Here is a 23,101-nt window from a genome sequence, read left to right as displayed (position 1 = left end):
GGCAATTTTAAACCATCAACAAAGGCAACACCCATATTTTCTTAGGAATTGTTAACCTTAAATATGTTTTAGCCATAAATATGTGTTCCTATGTTAAGTGATACATTTTGGTGACTACATCCAGTTAGGTAACATGGCAACCTTAATGGGTTTGCTGCCCTTGTGTAAAGATGCTCAACTCTCTTCACAGCAGCATAAGAAGTCCAATACCGTTCCCTAACTGAATTCTATGCAAGCTTTTGTATCATTCAGATATAGTAATTTTGGATACTACAGTATATAGAAATGTGAACGTTAAAACGGTAGTAAATAGTTTTTTATTTTATTTTTTTTTCTTGCAAGGCAACGTTATAATGTGTTTAGCATGCATCACATACTAGCACATTATGTGAAAACTTACCTTAGAACAAAGCTCTTCCAGCAATGAGCTGTCGCCGCTGACCCATGTTCACCTGTCTTCCTTCCTGGTTCGCTGAACTCCGGGTGTGTGAGTGGCCAAAGTTGCGATGCCGTCACCCCCGTGCATGCACGTGGGAGCTGCCTTTTATGGCACAGGACTCTGAAGGAACAGCCGGGTGGCCATTTCTTCAGAGTGAATGAGCCAGTGATGTCACCGTCTGCATGTACAGTGAATATCTCCTAAATGGAGCATGTTTTAGGAGATATTTACAGTACCTATAGGTAAGCCTTATAAAATTATATAACCTAAAATAAGTGCCAACTTATTTGTTGTCTTTTGTTCTGTGAAGAGATGCTATGGAGAAACCAAACCATTTTAATTACTTTCTTTATGTGTTAATGAAAATGGACTTCTAATTCTTGATAATATACAGGTTGTAAATGTTTCTTTTCTTAGGAAGCACTGGATGTACACACAGGAGGAAAGCCTAAGACTGATATACCATCACCTCCTCCAAACCCAGCAGTGCATGTAGAATTGACAGGTAAAACCAATATTTAACTTAAAAGAGAAGTTCGGGATTTAAAAAAAGTAAACCATTATACTCATCTATTTGGATGCAGCATCGACCCAATGCTGCATCTATCCCCTGCTGGCTCTGCAGTGAGAACTGAGCGATCAAACACTGCTGATTACTCAGTCGGAGCCCTCCGCTCTGAGCAGAGAGCTGTGATTGTCAGTCTTTGAGCTCTTTGATCTCCCCTTCAGTGCTCACTGGAGTGCTGGGCTGTGGAGGGGGCAGGGATGGGCGGCTGGCTCAGGTTCTCAGCGGATCACCGAACGGCTGAGCCAGGTGCCAGTCTAGGCATCTGGGTTGATCCTGATCATATGGTTGGGATCTTTCCTTGGACTGGTTGAGTGACATCAGCCAACAAAGGGCTTTAGCCTGCTGTCGGCTGAAAACGGGTCACAGGAGATGGAGAATGATCTGCACTTCTGTGATCCACAGGAGAAGTATGGACAACAAATGCAGCCATACTTCTCATTTTAATTCTCATTTACCACCACATGAATATAAGATGTATGAAGTGTTCTTGTGAATCGCTATGAAACTCCCTTTTATAGTGGAACTGCAAGACTTGGAATTCTCAAGCATGCCACCTTGTGCAAATCATTCTTTCTCATTTCTGAATCCCAGTTGTTTTGCATTTCTCTGCTTTCTTTTAGAGGAACAACAAAAAATTGTAAATTTGGAGACACAGCTCCTGGTTCAGCTTAAGGCAATGAAACACAGACAGGTCATTCACCCTGCCCTTCAGCAAGGTATTCATTTGTGTTTCTGTATCTGTGTTTAAATCAGTTTGTGGTTTATTGGTTGCAGTATATTTTCCTCAGTTATGTTCTTCTAATAATGTACTTTTTTTGCATAGTGGGGCTAAAGCTGAACATTGTAGACCATGCAATGAGTATTGACCTAAGGTATCTAGGAGTTGAGCTTCCACTTCCTTACATCACCAGTGACTCCAGATGGGATAACTGTGGATTAAGTTCAGAAGGTCAGTGCAACTAATTCACGTAGTCCCCTTTATTTCAATAAAATGCAGAATATGATTCCTGTGTAGTGATATTGCAGTGCTTCAGTGCATATCAATGTCTGCTCAGACTGATTGAAAGCAATATGCTCTGTGTTTTCTGTAATTTTAGCAGTTTTGTAGCTATGCTCACTGCACTAAGGGACAATATACAAATCTATATGAGAAATCCAGTAATTTTGAACAGGAAATCAGTAATGTTAAAGTCTCATTAGTAAAACTTTACTGCCTTGCACAAAGTGAAACGCAGAACATGCCAAGATATAGCATAGGAAGCTGGATACTAGGGATGTCCCGATACCGATACTAGTATCGGTACCGATACCGAGCATTTCCCCGAGTACTTGTACTCGGGGGAAATGCTCCGATGCCTCACCCGATACCTGGGCAGGCAGGGGAGTTGCAAGTCTTCTCCCCCATGCTGTCTTTCCCCCATGCTCGTCTTCTCTCCCCCCGCTCCGTGACCGGCTTCTCTCCCCGCTCCTCCGTGACAGGCTTCTCTCCCCCCCCCCCGCTCCTCCGTGACAGGCTTCTCTCCTCCGTGACAGGCTTCTCTCCTCCGTGACAGGCTTCTCTCCCCCCGCTCCTCCGTGACAGGCTTCTCTCCCCCCCCCCCCCCCCCCCCCCCCTCCTTGACAGGCTTCTCTCCCCCTGCTCCTCCGTGCCCGGCTTATCTCGCCCCTCAATCTGTCAGGATGGAGAGCGGCGGTAGGAGCCGCTAAACCCGGCTCCTACCTTTTCAGAATGAACAGAGTCAGTGATCACTGACTCTGTTCATTCACATAACTGAGCATCGTAAACTGTGTTTACGATGCTTCAGTTTATGAATGGATAGGAGCCTCTGTCTCCTGTCCATTCATTTCCAGTGCAGCTGAGAAAGGGACTGGGGATCTGTGACCTTAGTCCCTCTCTCTGTCTTAAAGGGGAGACGTCAGAGGTCTGTTAAGACCCCTGATCTCTCTCCAAAGACCCCCAACAGGGCTGATTAAAAAATTGCAATAAATATTTAAAAAAAAAAAATATGTAAAAAGAAAAAAAAAAAACACACTGACAATCCCCCTAAAAAGAAATAAAAAATCACTGTAAAAAAAAAAAATAAAAAAAAAAAAATACTGCCACTGTCACATGACATTAAAAAAAAAAAAAAAAAAGTATCGGTATTCGGTATCGGCGAGTACTTGAAAAAAAGTATCGGTACTCGTACTCGGTCTGAAAAAAGTGGTATCGGGACAACCCTACTGGATACTACAGTATTTTGTAACTTGTATAAATATATACACCTTCCTGAAAGCTGTTGTGCACAAAATTGCTCCTGGTATGACTAAGTTTATCTAATCTCCACTTGAAAGGTGTACAGTACATTTAAAGAGGAACTCCAGAAATAAATGCACTTTTTAAAACTAAGCTGGCTTATAGAGGTTAAGTCTTAATGACGTTTTTGCAACCTTGTGGACTGCTTTCAATTACCATTTAGGTTTTTACTGAGCACTGGGAGTACAGTTATTGTTATACTTTCAGTACTCCAACCTAGGACCTTCTGGTATCCAATCCTGCAGCTGCCGGAGTAGTTTGCAACCACTCTGCTCACCCCAGGAAAGCTGAGTGAGTGGAGAGGGGGTGCACATGAACACAACGGTACTGTGTCAAACGGTCTGAGGTGTGACAGAACCATCCTACACTCAGCTTGAGTGCTTCCATATCATTATATCGCTTCCTCCAGTCTGAACATAGATATCAGATATTATAGCCACTTATTGCAACCAAGAACTAGGCAGGACTAGTTTAGCTGCAAAACTGGAACTCTTTTTTTGAACCAGAATACAGGCTTTTTATACACTACACACTCGGGTGAGGCTGATCACATTATCAAATACAAATGTATACAGAAATGAACACTATAAACATTAAGTTAAACAATTCGCCACCTGGACACTCAGAGGATTCTTTCCAGGTCAGACTTGCCTGCATCAAACTCACAAAGTACAATACACATCATTCCAAGTATATTTATCAGCCTAGTAGACAACAGGAGGCCCAGAGCATTCCAGATCTTATTATCCAGCTTTCTTTTCACATACATCTGTCCACGGAGTCCCAAGGTGCCAGAGACCATCATGGCCTCCTTAATAATGTCCTTTTGCATTACAGAACACAACATCTTTCTAAATGCTTGTAGCGCCCTCAAATGCCAAGGCCCATAGTCAGTAGGCAAGAGGCTAGAATTCAGTCCCCTCCAAAAGCCTCTGTTCTGGGTGAGTCTGCCACATGAAGGACCAGCCAAAGACCAAGGTTTAAGGCTAAAGCAACAATGGTGCTGCTGTAGCGGGGAAGCCAGGTGGCTTGGTGGTGTTTTCACTGCTCCTGTTTTGATGGTGAAAAACCCCTGCATAGGCAATTACGTTATGTTGGACTTGATTGTGATTGTAAACACAATTTTTTATTTATTTTTTCTTAATTGCACAGTGCAGCCCAAACCTCTGCTTCTTGGGTTTTATAGCAGGGGGGTAAAAAAAATATTTAATTTTATTTTTTTGTTTTATATTGCATAAAAATTAAAAACCCAGTGGTAATCAAATGCCACCAATAGAAAGCTCTATTTGTGTGGAAAAAATTATATAAATTCATGTGGGTACAGCGTTGCATGACCATGCAATCACCAGTTAAAGGGGTTGTAAACCCTCACGGTTTTTCACCTCAATGCATTCTATGCATTGAGGTGAAAAATGTCTTGTAGTGTACCAAAGCCCCACTTTCACTTGCCTGAGCCCGATTATTCCTGCACCAGGGACGAGCACACCCGCTCCAGCAGGTGTCTCGGGTCCTGGTTGGATAGATTGATAGCAGCACTCGAGAAGCGGAGGATTGGGCCACTCTGTGTGCACAGAAGAGGTAAGTATGACATGTTTGTTTAAAAAAAAAAACTGAACGTTTTACATATCCCTTTAGTCATTATACTGCAGTAGGTTGGCTCGTTCCTGCGAACCGTCGTATCTGTACGTCGGTCCCTTTAAGCGGGATAGCGGGCGCGCTAGCTTGCTGCACACCGAGGGTGCCGATGCTCAGTCGGCCACGAGAGGCAGAACAGGGACGTGTGTGTGTGCGCACACACATCCCTATTCTGAGAGGGGATGCAGATCGTAAGTTCCTACAAGCTGGGAACCACGATCTGTCATCTCCTATAGTGAGGCCCCCTCTCCCCACAGTTAGGACACACATTAGGAAACAGTTAACCACTTGATCGCCCCTAGTGTTAACCCCTTCCCTGCCAGTGACATTTACACAGTAATCCGTGCATTTTTATAGCACTAATTGCTGTATAAGTGCCAATGGTCCCAAAAGTGTCCGATATGTCTGCAATAATGTCGCAGTCCCAATTAAAAATCGCAGATTGCCACCATTACTAGTAAAAAAAAATAATAATGCCATAAATCTATCCCCTATTTTGTAGACGCTATAACTTTTGCACAAACCAATCAATATACGCTTTTTGTGATTCTTTTATTACCAAAAAGATGTAGAATACATATCGGCCTAAACTATTATTTTTTAAATTGGGGCTATTTATTACAGCAAAAAGTACAAAATATTGTCGCGCTTTTTTGTTTATAGCACAAAAAATAACAGGTGATCAAATACCACCAAAAGAAAGCTCTATTTGTGGGGAAAAAAAGGACGTCAATATTGTTTGTTTGGGTACAGCATCCGCGGAATTGTCAGTAAAAGCGAAGCAGTGCCGAATCGCAAAAAATGCCCTGAAGGGAGTAAAATCTTTTGCAGCTGAAGTGCTTACATTAAAACTGTCCACAGCAGCAGCCAATGTATCTGTGTTTCAGTTTTAATCTTCATTGTGAAATATTTATCCAGAAATAGTGCACCACAACCACCATCGTGCCTAATTTATACAAATAAGCAGTCTTATGCGCGTAAATGTAGCTGTTTTCATATGATTTATTATGTTAAATGAAATTGCTGATAATTTTTAATAGTTCAATAATTCCTGGAATTCTACCTCCCAATCTATTTCAAACTTGTATATGTTCAAAAAGAAATGAATTGGTATAAATATGATTTCTTGTGAGCTAAATTGTGACTTTTCTATCAAATACCTTTTGACATCGTCAGAAGCACCTCCGAGATGCATGTTGAGCGATGCCACAATAGGGCATTAAGGAGGGTGGCCTGACACGGCTGGATAACCCATGTATAAATGTTTTCCATACAAGTTGATCTAATCATCCCTGAGTACTTGGCCTTAAAATGTTTTCTCCATTTGTTTGCTTTAGGTCTTCCTTTTGTGTCTAGGACAGGAAAGACAACTGACTATACAAAGATTAAAGGTTGGCGGGATAAATTCTCAACAAACCCACCGATAAAAAGTGAAGGTGAGATTACCATACTGAAGTTTAAATGTGCACCACCCTTTCACCTGTGTTTCATGAGGTAGAGAGATAAATACTAGTGACAGAAATCCTCTGCATGCCTTATGAGGTAAATTTAGATTAGAACTTGACAGATAACTAGGAAATGTAGTGTCATAGTCATATCACTAAATGCCACTGGGATTCTAGCCCATTGTTGGCCCTATCCATTAACTGCTTCTTTTAGAACCAACATTGGGAAATTGAGATTTCTTTTATCAGTAGTGCACTTCCTTTATTCTGCACTTTTTTACTTTCCCTTGAACTTGATGTAGAACGTCTTTTACCAGAGAGTGGGTTGGAATTGTTCCTTTATGAGGGGAATTACTAAAACTATGGAGCCACCAGTGACCTACCTTTTAAACTACTACTAATAAAACGGTAAAGTGCATGCATACCTATGGATCCTTGGGTAAGGATGCTATTGACAAGCAGTTGTGATCCCTTCTTAAATCCCAGTTTTCTCTGGTAGGTTATTCCTCTGTTTTGCATTAGCTGTAACCCTAAGCTTTCAAGCCGTAGCAGAACAGGTTAGATCCCTCAAAATGAATCTCTCCACTGTCTTTTTAGGATAACAGTCCAGCGGCTTCTAGCCGCATCAGTTGTTATTATTAAAGACAACCTCTGGCTCGCATGTATATCCATATGGAGTTTGCCTCTTCAGATGTCACAAAAAAAAAAACCTCTTTCACACTGGTGCTGCCCACAATGTCGGCGGTAAAACGCTGCTATTTTACCTTCGGATTTGTGGCGCATTTTTGCCGCTAGCGGGGAACTTTTAACCCCCGCTAGAGACCGAGAAAGGGTTAATACCGCCCAAAATGCACTGCTACAGCAGCGTATTGCCTGCGGTACAGCGGTGCTGCCCATTGATTTCAATGGGGAGGAGCGCATTAGGATCAGTGAGTTCGCCGCTCCTAATGCGCTCCAAAGAAGCTGCTGGCAGGACTTTTCCTGACGCCCTGCCAGTGCACTGCTCCAGTATAAAAGCCCTCAGGCTTTCACACTGGAGTGAATAGAGCAGCTGTTCAAGAGCGGATTGCAGGCGCTATTTTTAATGCTATAGTGCCTGCAAAACGCCCTCAGTGTGAAAGGGGTCTTGGTTCTACTTTCACTGTCCACAAACATTTGCCCATTTAGTGCAGGTGTAATGACCAGGTGTCCACAAAACTTTTTGGTTATGTAGTGCGTTTAAATATTTTTTTTTCACTTATGGTATTGTACAACTAATTCTTTCTTTATATGCTCTATGCAGCTGGTAGTTCAGAGACAACGTTGAAGAATCGCTCAGCCTTCTGCAGTGATGAACTTGATGAGTATCTAGAGAATGAAGCGAAGCTGATAGAAGACATTAGAGGAACTTCTCAAAATGAGACAGTTGTATCAACTGTTAGTTTCCAATTTCCCACCAAAAGTGCCAGTTATGTGAGAACACTTGACAGTGTGCTGAAGAAGCAAGCTCTTCAAGCATCATCGAATTCTGTAAAGATTTCAAAGCCGTCTCCTCCTCCCCAGCCAGTGAAAAAGCGCAAATATACGCGCCGAAGCTCAACTCCAAAGTTAAAATTAAAAGCTGAGCCCGTATTGCCGTCTCCAGTAGCATGGGAGAAACCGGTCAAGTCCCGTTCCCCACGGAAGCCAAAAAGTCCAAAGGGAGCAAAACTTTCTTCATCACTGTGTGTAATGAGTCCTGTTACATCTAAAACTGAAGAGAGACCACCTTTGTCTGAAGATGATGTGACAGTCCAGCCTAGTGGTCTAACATCTGGGGAGGAAAGTTTGCGGTCAAAATTGCCCTATACTCCCTTTCAGAGTCTACCGTTTACACCAAGGTCCACTGGAATTTCTAAAGTTCAAATTAAACTTATGAAACTTGAAGAGAGTGCTATATACCAAGGGAAGCCACGCACTTATGTCACTGAGGAGCGTGCCGAGATTGCCCTTTCTGCTCTACTTACTGTCCAGGTAAGATGACCTTTTACTTTACTGAATAATTGGGAAGTCCTATTCCGACATTCAGCGAACCATGTTTGTTTCTGGAAATTGGGATTTTTTATGGTGAATGTACTGAGAATTTCAGAGTCCCAAGATTGTTTCACTTCACATTGATCTCCAATAACTTCCCCGATATCACTGACAATATTACAGGACATTTGCTATTATATGGTTATTTTTTTATAAGTAACCCATCTGGAGGAAAAGAACTTGTCTATATGCAGATATTTTGTTTTAAAAGTGGAACTGAAGGCAATTATGTGTATTTTTTAAATCTGTAAGAATTGGTTAAAACACCAGTAAACGGTTTCAGTCCTACCCTACTGGCACGTTGTTGACATGTTGCAGAGTTTATTTCCTCTTTGCAGTTCCCGACATTGTATGCTGCTGTGCACTTTTTGGATTGGAGACCTGCCCACTGTTTGCAGTCTTCCGTGTGTATACATTGTGCTCGTTAAATGATTTGCTAGGGACACATCTGTTTCAAAATTGACTGCCTACCTGACCCCAGCATCTGGAACTCCTTATTACTGATCTCAGGAATGAGGACAGTAGGGTGCATGCACAGTACAGGATCTGCAATACAAATTGGTAAGGCACAGTGCTCTGTGATCTTTTATTTATAAGTAAAACAAAAGAAACCTGAAACTTGGGGAAAAAAATAAAGTTTTCAGTGATGGAGTAAAGTTACATACACTGTAATGAAAATTGGGAACTAGTAGAAGCTTTTGGGGAATTGTTTTTTATTTCCTTTTATTAGGAAATGTAACCACCCTTTTACCAGCTATTGTAGTAAAACCGCCATTGGAGGAGTACTTCTTCTAACTGGATATTTATAAACCACCTTCTCTGATCCTACAGTACAAAACACAGGTTTCTTTAATTCATTACAAATGGGTTATATGCAGCTGGGTTAGTGTAACACTAGTGTAACACTGGCAAAATGAGAAGGTTGTAGGGACATCCCCCATATAATGTCTTACTCCCAGGTAGTCTCTGTATTCTTTAAGTGATTGACCGCTATTTAGAGAAGGCTACCTCCTCCTTCTAAAGAGGTCTCTCTCTCTCACCTCCCTTCCAGCTTCCCCTTTGGGCTATGGTACCAGCCATCCACCCATTCAAAGGTGCAGTAAAGGATCCATGATGCCCAGGTTTAAAATTTTTGGAGCAATTTTGATTGCTGGTCTAGTGTAGTGTAATTGTGCTTGAACGCACCCACACAGTGGTAAATTAGGACGCCTGCATGAATGGTTGCTGCTGAGCCTGTGTGGTCTGAAGTGCCTTCTGTGCCTGTGTTTTCTAGTTCCAATGGAGCTTAGTGATCTTGCACACCCTGCCTCTTTGGACTCCTGACAGTAAACATCCCTGGTCCTTTCTCTGAAGGTTCAGTGATAGTGGTTTTCTTGCAAAACCTTGGTTCCAGCAGCCTACAGGTGCTTTCACTGAGTCATCGACATTACATTTCATAGCATGTAAACTCTTGTCGGCAAACTTCTTCAAAATAGTAATGATTTTTTTTTTTCTTTCAACTTAAGGGTTTCTTAAAAAAAAGAAAACCATCCCACAAAATGATCAGCAAGCGGACACCCCCATGCAAAAATAAATTTTGCCGTCTTGGTTGTATATGTGCAAGCTTGAATCGTGACGAGCGCAAACCTGTTCATTGCCGGCAAGAAGCCTGTATGTTTGGTTGTGACTGTGTAAATGGTGAACCGTGTTCTGAAAAAGATGGACTGAATGTTGCACCAACCAGATGCAAACAAAATGTTGGTGAGGATGTGGATACCTCCACTGAAGATAAACATGATGGACAGTCAGAAAAGCACACTCATGTGATGGCTGAGTCCAGCGAATCTCAAGAAGAGATGGAGAAACCTTGTAAATCAGTGCGAGGTATACCAGGAGTAGAAGCAATTGGGATTCATTTAGGGGATTCTGGTAAGTGTTTTATCAATAGTTACTGGCATATTTTGCATTCATTTAAGGAATGCAAATGAAATCTATATGCTATATGCCAGGCCTCGACAAAATATGGGTGCCAGGTCGCAATTGTGACCTGGCGCCCGGGGAAGCTTAAGCCTGCAGAAGGCCGCAAAGCCGTGGCCTCAATTACCGTCCGGCGCGATCGCGGTGGGCCCGCGCCCACCGTTAATTAAGGCCGCGACTTTGCGGCCTTCACAGAAGGAAGCTGAGGCCTGCAGAAGGCCTTCTGCGGGACTCGGCTTCCTTCTGTGATCTGGAGCCATCTTGTGGTGGCCGTTGGCATTACAGGTTACATTACATTTACATTACAAGTAGCAAAACAGCAGTTCTAATGTGGTTTTCACTGCCATCTCCTTCCCTCTAATTAGAACCCCCAAACATTATATATATTTTTTATTCTAACACCCTAGAGAATAAAATAGCGGTCGTTGCAATACTTTCTGTCACACTGTATTTGCGCAGCGGTCTTGCAAGCACACTTTTTGGGGGGAAAAAATACTTTTTAAATAAAAAAATAAGACAACAGTAAAGTTAGCCCAATTTTTTTGTTATATTGTGAAAGATAATGTTACGCCGAGTAAATTGATACCCAACATGTCACGCTTCAAAATTGTGTCCGCTCGTGGAATGGCGACAAACTTTACCCTTTTAAAATCTCTATAGGCGACATTTAAAAAATTCTACAGGTTGCATGTTTTGAGTTAGAGGAGGTCTAGGGCTAGAATTATTGCTCTCGCTCTACCAATCGCGGCGATACCTCACATGTGTGGTTTGAACACCGTTTACATATGTGGGCGCTATTCGCGTATGCGTTCGCTTCTGCGTGCAAGCTCGGCGGGACGGGTGCGTTTTTTGGCTCCTAACTTTTTTTAGCTGGCTCCTAGATTCCAAGCAAATTTGTCTAACCCTGCTATATGCAGTTTATATTATTCTATATTAAAGTGCACCTCCAGCCAAATGTAATAGTGGTTGTAAAGGCAAAAAGTGAGTTTTTTTTTTTTGAGTCTTCTGTAATCGGCTTCAGTGCCCTTCAGGTTCACATAAAAAAAATACAAAATAATAATAACAAACATGTCATACTTGCCTCCACTGTGCAGTTCGTTTTGCACAGAGTGGCCCCGAACGTCCTCGTCCTATTCTAGGGTTCCACGGCAGTTCTCACGGCTCCTCCCCTCAATAGATAACCCCCATCTGTGAAGCTCTCTCTCGAGGGGGTTACCTTGTGGGCACGCTCCTGTGTCATAAACTTCGCCTACATAGCCGCCGAATGTATGACTCGGCCGCGTCATTAGATTTGATTGACAGCAGTGGGAGCCAATGGCTGCGCTGCTATCAATCTATCCAATGAGGAGCCGTGGGGGGACCGATGCGGGATCGCGCCCACGGAAGTTTGGGGCTCAGGTAAGTAAAACGGGGGCTTGGGGGAGCTGGACAGTGCAAGGGGATTTTTCACCTTAATGCATAGGATGCATTAAGGTGAAAAAACACGAGGCTTTACAACCCCTTTAAAGCAGAACTTGTTTGGTCAGAGGTCCACAAGTTTATTTAATTTTTTTAAGCCCTCACACCCTTTCCAAATGATATTTGCCACAGGAAATGATAGTCTTTACCATTGGGAATACAGTTAGCAATAGGAATCTGACAGCGTTTCTAACCCCTTTTCAAATGGTTCAAAACAGTTGCATCAGTTTGACATTTTAGTTGGAAATACTATGTTTTCTTCCTTTTTAACTTGTTCATTTTTTATGGTTCTTAGCTGACAGCAGTTTGAAGAACTGGTCCCCAAAAGTTTTTCCCATTTGGGATAGATCTGATGTGGATAATGATCCAGAGCCTCTTTGTATTCCTGAAAAAGGTGAAGTATTTGAAGGTAAACCTCCATACCATAGAGGAAAATCCGAGAGGGGCAAGTCCTCTGCAAGTAAATCCTCTCATCTCCACACTCCTAGACCTGCAGTAAGTAGTCTGAATGCAGAACTATTTCTCTAAGAATACTTTAAAAGAAAGTGAAATACATTTTACTCTGGTCAATTTTATTTAGTATTTTTTAAAGTTTATAAGCATACATACATTCATACATACATACATACACAGTGCATCAATAAATTATTCAATGTCCGGTAAAATAAAAGCACAGTCCCATACACCAGAAACATCAGTATTGCCTCTGATCACCACAGCGCCCATCACCCCACTTATGGGTGAGAGGTGCTTGAATGGACCTCGCTTATTACAGGAGGTCTATTTACAATGTTATAAGTGGCACAGCTCCCACTGGCGGTACACTCCAAATCCGTGCCTCTCAGCATGGTGTCAATCATATAGGAGGCAAGAGGAAAGAACCATTGTGCAAATCGCTAATAAAAGTATTTATTTCCATATAAAAATCCACTCATGTTGAAAGAATTTCACAATACAATCCTCTGCATACACCTCTCCACCTAGTCCCAGCGTGATTACACCACCGCCCATTTACAAATAAACATTTAATATATACGGTACAAGGTTTGTAGTGCATGCATGTTTGTAATGATAAAGCCTAGTACAGGCAGTCCCCAGGTTACAAACCAGATGGGTTCTGTAGGTTTGTTAAGTTGAATTTGTATGCAAGTTGGAACAGGTAAGTTTTTGTTAAGTGTAACTCCAGCCAAAAAATAAAAAACATTTTTTAGATAGCATAGGGAAGGGTTAACACCCCTATAACATAATAAAGTATAAAGAAATAGCAGAAGGTTTTATAGCTTAAAGGGATTGTAAACCCTCAAGGTTTTTCACCTTAATGCATTCTATACATTAAGGTGAAGAACCTTATGTGCTGCAGCTGCCCCCAGAGCCCCCATTTTTCTTATCTGAACCAGATCGTTCCAGCCTCGGTCTCTGTCCTCATTGGCTAGATTGATAGCAGCAGGAGCCATTGGCTCCCACTGCTGTCAATAAAATCCAGTGACACGAGCGGGGGCGGGGCCGAGTCCTGTTTGTCAATGGACGCAGAAGCAGCTCTCTGTGTGGCACCCAATAAGGAGGAGCCAGGAGTGCCGCCTGGGGCACCCCAGAAGAAGAGGATTGGGGCTGCTCTTTGCAAAACCCTTGCACAAAGCAGGTAAGTATAACATATTTGTTATTTAAAAAAATGGACATTGACAATCACTGGGAATGCATTAGGGTAAAAAAAAAAAACCTTTTGACTTTAGAACCACTAGACTACACTAATGCTTCTCCCAATAGAATAAGCTATACTGTAGCATGAAGAGTGTCCAATCTCTGCCATACTAATAATGGACTGAATGGGACTTGTTCCCTTTTTTTCATGGAGAAGTTATGTTTGTTTTTGTGTGAAATAGGCTGTGGTATTCCTATTTATATTGGGATTAAAAAAAAAAGATGCAAACTATTGATAAGTTGTCCATTTAGGGCTGTTAAATATCACTGTCACTCTACAGGTTTGCCTGGAGGATTTGGATTCTGAAGATGTGCAGCAATTAAATAGTATGACATGCGCACGTGTGAGGGGCTACAAGCCTAAGGTAACCGAGGAGAAAGCCAGAAAAGACCAAGACCCTTGTACCAACTCTGAGACCGCTGGAAAGGTATCTTGTTTCTTTGTCCCCTTCCCAGCTGTGCCTGTTAAAGTGTATTTCAAACCTTTTTACAATTCTTTCAAGTAATACAAAAGAGGTAAGACATAGTACACGTGTAGCTAACTAAATGCACAAGGTCTACAATAACAACTGGACACTGGGCACCCCCTATCCGAAAACAATAGCTCAGCGGGGGAGACCCATGTACTAACATTGCATAGTTAGTACAGTAGCTCCTCCCAAAGCTCTTCAGGTTTTTTTTTCTTGTGTACTAGGCTCTAGTGTGTGCAGTGTATACTAAAAAGAAAGCGCAGCACTAGCTCTGTACTATACATGTTCATGCAGACAAAATATCTAGAAGGGATCATTTCAACTCGCCTAAGTGAGCTGTGTGTTTGTGCAAGTAACAAAACTGTTTACAAACATAGAAAAGTAATTGGCAGAAAAAAAAGACCCAGTGGTCCATCAAGTCTGCCCCTTTTTTATATTCTATCCCTTTTTTGTAGTCTGATTAGTTTGAACATTTACTTTGCTAGTTTGTCATTTTTCCATGTTCTTGATCTTGGCTTCATATTGAAATTATACCCTCCTAAACTTTACTCAAACTTTTAATGTTTTTAAAGCAGTGTAGATCTGCGTAATGTAGAGTGCCTCCTTGCTAAAGTGTGTGTTACCCCAACATTTCATATTCCTGATATGTGTCTGTTGTACTTGTATGAAAAGGTATCCTGTTCTTTTTGTATTGCTTCCTTTTTCTGAAATGCCTAGTTATCTTGCCCGTCCCCCTGCTTTCCTATTTCAAACTGATCATGCTAAGCATGGAAGCACATCCATCAGTGTGGTCAGTTTTTTCATCTTTGTATTTAAATTGGAAACACAGCCTTCCTGCAATCCAATGGTCAGACTTGTGCTAAATGCGTTCCTGCACAGCTCTTCACTAGCAAGGACAATGTACTGCTATTTCTCTGCTTCCTGCTGAAATGCGTCCCATTCAGGGGTCATGTAAACATTTATAAAGAAGCTAATATATATAATCTCTCACATAAACGTCTTGCCTTGTATTTTTATTTTTAAACTGAAGAAAGTGTTTTACAAGGTTGGGGTTTACATTCAAGTTGTTTCCAAGTTCAATTAATTTCAAATCTTATTATGTTAATTTTGTACTACGTGTATTTAAAAATAATGTCACAAAGCATGACCTGCAGAAGAAGGGGATTAAAGGGGTTGTAAAGGTTTTTATTTTCTAAATAGGTTTCTTTAAGCTAGTGCATTGTTGGTTCACTTCTTAAGAAAAACATTTAGAAGGGAAATGGAAGGAAAAGGTAAGTGAACCAACAATGCAGGAGCTTAAAGGAATCTATTTAGAAATTAAAAACCAACCTTTACAACCCCTTTAAGGCCCCATGTACACGGGACGCTGCTAAACGTACGTTCAGAGGCAGTTGCCTCTGAACTCATTCAATGTTATCCTATGTGACCATGTACACAGTCTCGTTTTATTGCCGTTTTTAGGCAGTTGCGTTTAACAGCGTTTCTTTAAAAGCTAAAAAATGGGTTCAGACGCAGAAGATTTCCACGTTTCAGATGCCAAACGCGACTAAACACTTCTAAACGCAGCAAAAATGATGCTTTTAAACGTGGGTTACTATCTGTCGCGTTAAATCATTCAGGAGCAGTTTTTGCACTGCTCAGTTACAGGTCATGTACAGAAATGTCAGATGTCCTTGTTTGCTGTCGCATGTCATGGTTCATCCCTACAATACCTACGTAAGGTCCAGAAAAGGAAACCACATTGTGCAGCAGAGAGCAAGGCATCTGGTACTTTCAGAAGTGTGTCAGATGTGAAGAGACTGCAGCTCTGCAACAGAGCCCAGATCAGAAGAAGGTGGTGCGGCAGAGTATAAATCCTCTTTAAAAGGTTTTGCTTTGTGCCATTTCCTAAACCCAGTGACAGGGTTACTTTTTATTTTAGCTTTCTTTAACTCGTTTGAATTTGCTATACATCTTTAAATATGTTATTTTGTTTCAGGAAAATAGCCATAAACCAAACAAGTACAGAGAACGTGAAAAGGAAAATGCGAGAGACAATAGTGGTAAAGAAACATATTTTATTGTGTGTTTTGATTTTTATATATATATATATATATAATTTTTTTGTGGCAAAGGCTGTAAATACAAATATGTAAGAAGATGCATTTTACGTGTACTTATTATGACCCCTTATTCAAAGGCATTTGTTGGCTGATCTATTCCAGTGAATCCTTAAGAGACTACTTATCAAGCATGATATTGTCCAAAAAATTGCATGTATTTTTAACATAAAACAATTTAAAGGGAGGGAAGGGGTAAGAAGGAGCACCTCCATAGGTAGGCTATCATAGTAGCAGATGAAAAATTAAACTAGGTCAAGTTGGTGTCGGTCAGAATCGCATAGTAAGACATGTGAAATCCACAGTTCCCAAGTTTTGTGAATCTTACTGATACAATGTGTACGTTTTTAACGGTTTGTTTCTCATTGGTTAAGATCCAGTTCACCTTGTTCTTTACTGCCACTAGGTAGAGGGAGTTGGACAAGCAGGATGTGCCATAATTTGCTTGGTCGCCGTAAAAATCTGTGGTGTTAATCTAAGTTGTTATCTAGAGAACCTGTCTAGTTTAAAGTTAGGCAGCGCTTCACCAGGGACCACTGGGATATCAGGTGTAAATGGTGTGTCCAAAAAATCGTGGACATGAGTCCACAGCATTTTGACAATTGGTTAAGTCAATCATATGTGCATATAGGTTCCTAGCTCTGAACAGCCGAAGAAGCACATCCCTGCTTGTCCCAGGGTATAATGATAATGAACTAAGTCCCAGCGATCGAGTAGTTACAAAAGCCAAAACATTTTGGAGTCGGATTCCCAATAATGACTATATGCATGTTAGGACTGCAAGGAGCCTGTGAGCAGTAGGGAGAACAAGAAAAAGATCAAGCCTGGGTAGTGTGGATCAATTTGACAGCAGTTTTCAAAAGAGGTCAGGGTCACTCCTTTGGTAGGGTGTTGGAATCATGGCTGCAATAAAGTGTTTCACTAGCGGAAGACTTCTGTTTTTAGGCAATTTCTGATCTGCCTGTAATTTGTGGAACACTTCAGACCCTGTGATGAAAGCAGACTATAAATGTTGGCAAGTCCCAGTTTACGCCATTTTTTTTTTAAAACATATGGGTCTTCCAAACCTGGTGGGATTACAGGGTTTTTAATAAAGGACTCAAGGGTAGGGACGAGGGCAGAAATCCTATAGAGTATTTAAGGTCTTCCTGTATTTTCAAGTAAGCGTGTAAAGTGATTCCATTAAAAGGATCGATCATGTGGGATTTTTTTTTTAATACTGTATATAGTGATGTATATTGTATGCATTTATTTGCAGAAGTTGCTGAAAAAAGGCACAAGAAAACAGACCGCAGCAACCCCGCCAAGTTACTCAATATCATCTCAGACTGCAGCCGGGAACAGGATCCCCAAAAAATCCTCAATATCGTCTCACAGCAGGTTGATAAAAATGAACCAAAGTCCTTTAGAGTAGGCAGCCTCAATATCGAGCTGACTTCAGACAATAAGGATGGAGATGTATCGAAATCATCTGCCACTTCTCATGTAAAGATCTCAATGGCTCCAGACCAGAAAACCGATCAGGTCACAGAAAAACCACCTTCTGTAAAGGGGAAGACGGAAGGGATAAAACTTCCTGAGCAAATACCCTTAGAAACCCAATCTGAGAATGAAATAAAGTCTCATGGAGGGAAAGGTCTTCCATTCTACTCCAAGGTCATTCCAGCTGGAAAGTTGGTCGCTCAATTAAAAAATTCTACCCTCAACCAGTCAGAGCTCATTCAGGTAAGAAAAAATGTGACTGCATACGATGCCTAACATCTACCTAAGCCTGTTTCTGGGATTCTGCATATAATAATTATAAATAGGTTTAAAAAACAAATCCTTCCACTTTTGGCCAAGCATCCCGTACGGTGGAAATCATTGTAGTTGTATTGAATAAATACTGGTGGAAATTCATCAAGCTATTTTTGGAAGTTTGGGTCTACCAACTTTATTAAACGTATTACGAGCATGAGTCTACAGAGTGACTACTAATATTTTTAGATCTATTACTAGCATGATTATATGTAGAGAAAGTTAGATTTTTTTAATGTAGAATCATACCAATAATATATCTCGTGGCTCTGGTTGCTCGCTAGTGCTGTGAGCTGAGGAGGCTTAAAGGGCTTGTAAAGATTCGTCTTTTATTTTCTAAATTGGTTCCTTTAAGCTAGTGCATTGTTGGTTCACTTACCTTTTCCTTCAATTTCCCTTCTAAATTTGTTTGAATTTCTCACTTCCTGTTTCTCCTCAGTAAGCTTCCCACCATCATCTGAGCGGTGGAAAGTCATTCAGAACAGCTTACTGAACACCTTACTGAGGAGGAACAGGAAGTGAGAAATTCAGACAAAGAAAACATTTTTTAGATGGGAAATCGAAGGAAAAGGTAAGTGAACCAACAATGCACTAGCTTAAAGGAACCTATTTAGAAATTAAAAACAAACCTTTACAACCCCTTTACATTGTTCCCTATTGCTATTAAATCCTATTGTGCGTGTACCTGAGGTTTAAAGTAATCCTGTGAAGTTATCTGTCTTGTAATGTGGCCCTATGTGTTTCTCAGGTGCCCACTCAGTTTGTTGTTGGACAACTCTGAGATCCCAAAAGACCAATGCTCCCATGTAGAGAAAAGCACCAAGATCACTTTAATGGTATTCCTGCCAGATAATAATATGCACAGCTTCTTTGTTCCCCTGCTTCTGTCACTGGGATTTAAAAAAATAAAAATATGGAAATAGTTTCCATATTGCAGCATTGGTGATTGGCTATAGGGAGAGTATTCTTAGCATTATATACCTAAGTTGTGCTTTGGAGCTTACACGGGGCATCTGCTTTACTCTCCTGGTGGTTGGGTTGAGAGGAAGGCAAATATAGGCAGCTATTCAGGCTGCCATTAACGTGAACTTGTTGCTTTACCTTGTATGTGCAAAGCGCATGTTAACCACTTGCCTACGATGCACTTTCACCCCCTTCCTGCCTAGGTAAATTTTCAGCTTTCAGCGCTGTCACGCTTTGACAATTGCGCGGTCATGCTTAACTGTAATCATGTGTTTTTTTTTTTTCACACAAATAGAGCTATCTTTTGGTGGTATTTAATCACTGCTGGGTTTTTATTAAAAATACAGTTTTTCTTAGTTTCTGTTTGTAAATAAGTATTTTTTCTCCTTCACTGATGTGCGCTGTTGAGGCTGCACTGATGGCCAGCACTGACTGGCATCACTAATGGGCATTGATTGGTGTGCTGTATTGAAATCAGGGCACTGATTACATGTCTGGATGTCCCCTGTGAGGAGATGCCGCTGATTGGCTCTCCTCGCCACACACTCTGTCACACTCTGATTTCCGGCATCCGCATGTTTACATGTGACCGGCTGTGATTGGACACAGCCGATCACATGGTTAAAGAGCCGTGGCCAAGGGCTCTTTATGTTCCATGCACACTGGACGTTAAAATAATGTTATAAAAATGCCAGTAGCTTTGCAGTGAGTCTTTCAACGTTTTTGCATTAGCGTTTATTCATGTTTTTCTGCATTTGCGTTTTTAGCGGGTTTTTTTTTTTGTTTTGTTTTTTCCAATGGATCAAAAACGTCAAATGCTGGTGAGGCATCTGGCAGTGGTCTGTTTCTCATTATCCCCATGTCCAGAGCAGGGCTGCAGGGACTGGTCTAGCTGTGGGGAGGAGTGGGGAATCAGGTTAATATCTCCTTTCGTTGTACCCCTAGGCATAAATAAGCAATTAATCCTTGCAGTGCGAGTACAGCCCCACTGCAAGGGTTTTTTTTTTTTTTTTGTATTTGCCCAGATTTGGTCTTTAAGTTTTTTTATATATGTGGTATCGACAGCTTTCTTGAGGTGCCTAGTATACATTTGTAAGACCCCTTTATACTGGGGTGTTTTTCAGGCGCTTTTGGGCTAAAAATAGCGCCTGAAAAACACCTCCCCTACAGCCCGAGTGCTTTCACACTGGGCGGTGCTCTTGCAGGACGTTGGAAAAAGTCCTACAAGCAGCATCTTTCAGGCGGTGGAGGAGCAATGTATACACCGCCCCTGCCATTGGAATTAATGGGCACCGCTGCTGAAGCACCTACAAAGTACTTCGGTGGTGACCCTTTTTCGGGCGCTTTTAACTCTTTGTTCAGCTGCTAGCGGGGGTTAAAGCGCCACCATTACACCAGTAAAGCGCCGCTAATTTTAATAACTGTACTATTTAATAACTGCTGTAAAGAGCAGCGCTTTACCACTAACGCCTCCCCCCTATCCCAGTGTGAAAGAAGCCCAAGCTTGTTTAGCAATTTGATATAGTGACAGATAAACATTTAATACTTAAAGGGGTTGTAAAGAGGAAAATATTTTCCTCTTAAATTAAAGTCTGACAGTAGCTGATAAAGTAAAAAGTAATGTTTTGCATTATAACTAGTTTGATACCTGTTGAAATCGAGCTGTTTTATTCACCTCCAGCACTCCTGAATCGTTATTCTCACTGACTTCCTGGTTTGCGGTGCACATTCATTCTTGCTACATCACGGCCTAATGGGAACTACAGTTGCCATTAGGCTTAGCCTCCATGCCTGTGAGGGATAAGAGAGCATCTTCACGCAGGGCTGTAGTCATAGGGAGGGGGATGAGCACATTCTGCTTTCCACCATGCAAAATGGTTCAGATGCTGGTGGAAAGCAAGAAGAGGAGAGACACGAAATGGCATTTTCAAACCTGGATTACTGTATTTTGGAGGTCAAAAGGAAAAACGAGGTAAGTGATATTTAAATGCTCTAGCTTACAGCAATCAATTGATCTAATAAAAAACGAACCTTTAGTGTTCCTTTAAGCAAACCGACTATGGTCTAGCCATTACTTGACCATTTTTATTTCAGGGTGCCCATTGTTGCTGTATAATAAAACCATGTTTAATTGTTTTATAGGTCAATGGAAAAACATTTCCACAGGCTAAATTGTTGTTGGGTCAGATGGGAGCACTTCATCCAGCAAATAGAATTGCAGCTTATATTACACATAGACTGCGACCTAATCTGCTTTATTTGTCTAAAGAAGCCAGTGCCAAAGCAGCTGCTAATAATGCTGGGTCAGAATCTTCTACGGCAAATGAAAATGTGAAAGTTGCCACAGATGGACAGAAAAATACTGTTGCTTCACCACAGAGTAATACTGGTATGTATAAAAAGGAATTCAAGCTTCTGTCAGTTTTTGTAATGAAATAGTTCAGTTCTGTTTACTAGTTTAGAATTTCTTTCTTTGTATATGTAGTGTATCCACTCAGCAGGTGAAGCTTTAAAGTTTCTTTTAGTCTTCTTAGTTAATTTGTTGTAAAAGACTGTCAAAAGAGCGCAGTAGTGCAAAGCAATGACTCCAAGGCTTCAGTTTAGATGCAGGTAGGAAGCTTCTTCAGAGCTGCCTCTTTAGCTAACCCATGATGCTTTTAAAAATAATTTGTCATGTACTAAATGTTAATTTGTAAAATAAAGATTTGTATACATGTAGTTTAAAAATAAAAATAATTAGTTTAAAAACCTGTGCATTGTAATGAATACAACTGGCAGCAAGCCATTATAGTTTCACTTTTATACATTTTTTGTTTTCCTTTTAATTCTCTGGGATGTGGGGGTGGATTTACTAAAGACAAATAGACTGTGCACTTTGCATGTGCAGATTTTTTTTAATTAGTAAATGCGGCGAAGCTTCGCTTTGTGAAGAATCCCCAGTCAGATGCAAGGGGGGGGGGGGGGGCGGCATTTTGCTTGCCCATGATTGGATGATAGAAATTGGCAATGAGCTTTACCACATTTACTAAGCTTTGGGGAAAATTCATGCATCTGCACTTGCAAAGTGCACAGTCTATTTGCTTTTGGTAAATCCACCCCACTGAGTTTTTAGCACATAATGGCCCGGATTCACATACATCGGCGCATATTTATGCGGGCGTAGCGTATCTAATATACGCTACTCTGACGCAGCGCACAGATGCAAGCACTGGATTCACAAAGCACTCGCTCTTAAAGATACGCTGGGTTTCCTCGGCGTAGGTGGAAGTGGGCGTGAGCCATGCTAATGAGGCGTGACCCCATGCAAATGATGGATTGAGCGTCATAAAGATACGAATAACGTACGGCGCATGCGCCGTCCCGTGGACGCATCCCAGTGCGCATGCGCAGAATCACGTCGGAACTACTCCCTAAGATACGACGGATCACTGCCTACGACGTGAACGTAACCTACGCCCAGCCCTATTCACGTACAACGTAAACAACAAAAGATAGGCTTGTGTTCCCTGGTCCATACCTTTGCATGAGTTGCGCCTCCTATATGGTGAATAACTTTACGCCGGACGTACGACTTACGCCGCAAACCACGTATATTATGAGCCGGGCGCAACTACGTTCGTGAATCTCCCTCATCTGCATATGTGCATAGAAAATCAATGGGAGCGGCAAATGCGCCCACGATACGCCGGCGTAGGAAAGTTACGTCGGTCGTATGCAGCCTATTTTCAGGCGTATCTCAGATTGTGGGCACGGCGCACAGATACGACGGCGCATAGTTACACTTACGCGGCGTATCTCGAGATACGTCGACGTAAGTGCTTTGTGAATCCGGGCCAATGTTTTTCTTTTAGAATCCCACATTAGCTTAAATTAAAAATAAAATTAAAGGACCCCCCCCCCCCCTTAATCCAAAGCTTTGAGTGTGATTTCATTCACCCCTCTAGTCCCTCTGCTATCTGCATTAGTAGCTTCTCACAGGTTATCCGGACACCCTAGAACAATGCTGGTGAACCTTGGCACCCCAGATGATTTGGAACTACAATTCCCATGATGCGCAACTACACTGCAGAGTGCATGAGCATCGTGGGAAGTGTAGTTCCAAAACATCTGGGGTGCCAAGGTTCGCCATCGATTGCTAGCCTCAGTTGTGCATGTTTTCCTATGAGACTGTGTGGAATGGGGTATGTCCTTTCCCTCCACTCAGGCCTCGAATTTCACCACTTAC

General features: G+C 41.6%; 1 protein-coding gene across 3 annotated transcripts in view; it reads left to right on the top strand.

Moving 5' to 3' along the window:
* MGA (MAX dimerization protein MGA) overlaps nucleotides 1–23,101 on the top strand; it is a 134,902-nt gene that overhangs the window by 41,322 nt on the left and 70,479 nt on the right. For all 3 annotated transcript variants that reach the window (XM_040333883.1, XM_040333882.1, XM_040333884.1), the window contains exons 4-14: nucleotides 857–944; nucleotides 1,628–1,723; nucleotides 1,831–1,956; nucleotides 6,276–6,374; nucleotides 7,666–8,375; nucleotides 9,941–10,343; nucleotides 12,145–12,344; nucleotides 13,829–13,975; nucleotides 15,996–16,059; nucleotides 17,375–17,841; nucleotides 21,019–21,265. In XM_040333883.1, the coding sequence (XP_040189817.1) occupies nucleotides 857–944; nucleotides 1,628–1,723; nucleotides 1,831–1,956; nucleotides 6,276–6,374; nucleotides 7,666–8,375; nucleotides 9,941–10,343; nucleotides 12,145–12,344; nucleotides 13,829–13,975; nucleotides 15,996–16,059; nucleotides 17,375–17,841; nucleotides 21,019–21,265 (2,647 nt within the window). The remainder of the gene's footprint in view (nucleotides 1–856; nucleotides 945–1,627; nucleotides 1,724–1,830; nucleotides 1,957–6,275; nucleotides 6,375–7,665; nucleotides 8,376–9,940; nucleotides 10,344–12,144; nucleotides 12,345–13,828; nucleotides 13,976–15,995; nucleotides 16,060–17,374; nucleotides 17,842–21,018; nucleotides 21,266–23,101) is intronic.

This window comes from Rana temporaria, chromosome 13, assembly GCF_905171775.1.
Source record: "Rana temporaria chromosome 13, aRanTem1.1, whole genome shotgun sequence".
Classification (NCBI taxonomy): domain Eukaryota; kingdom Metazoa; phylum Chordata; class Amphibia; order Anura; family Ranidae; genus Rana; species Rana temporaria.
Note: the sequence above shows the minus strand (reverse complement) of the source record. Positions and strands in the feature narration are given on the sequence as shown.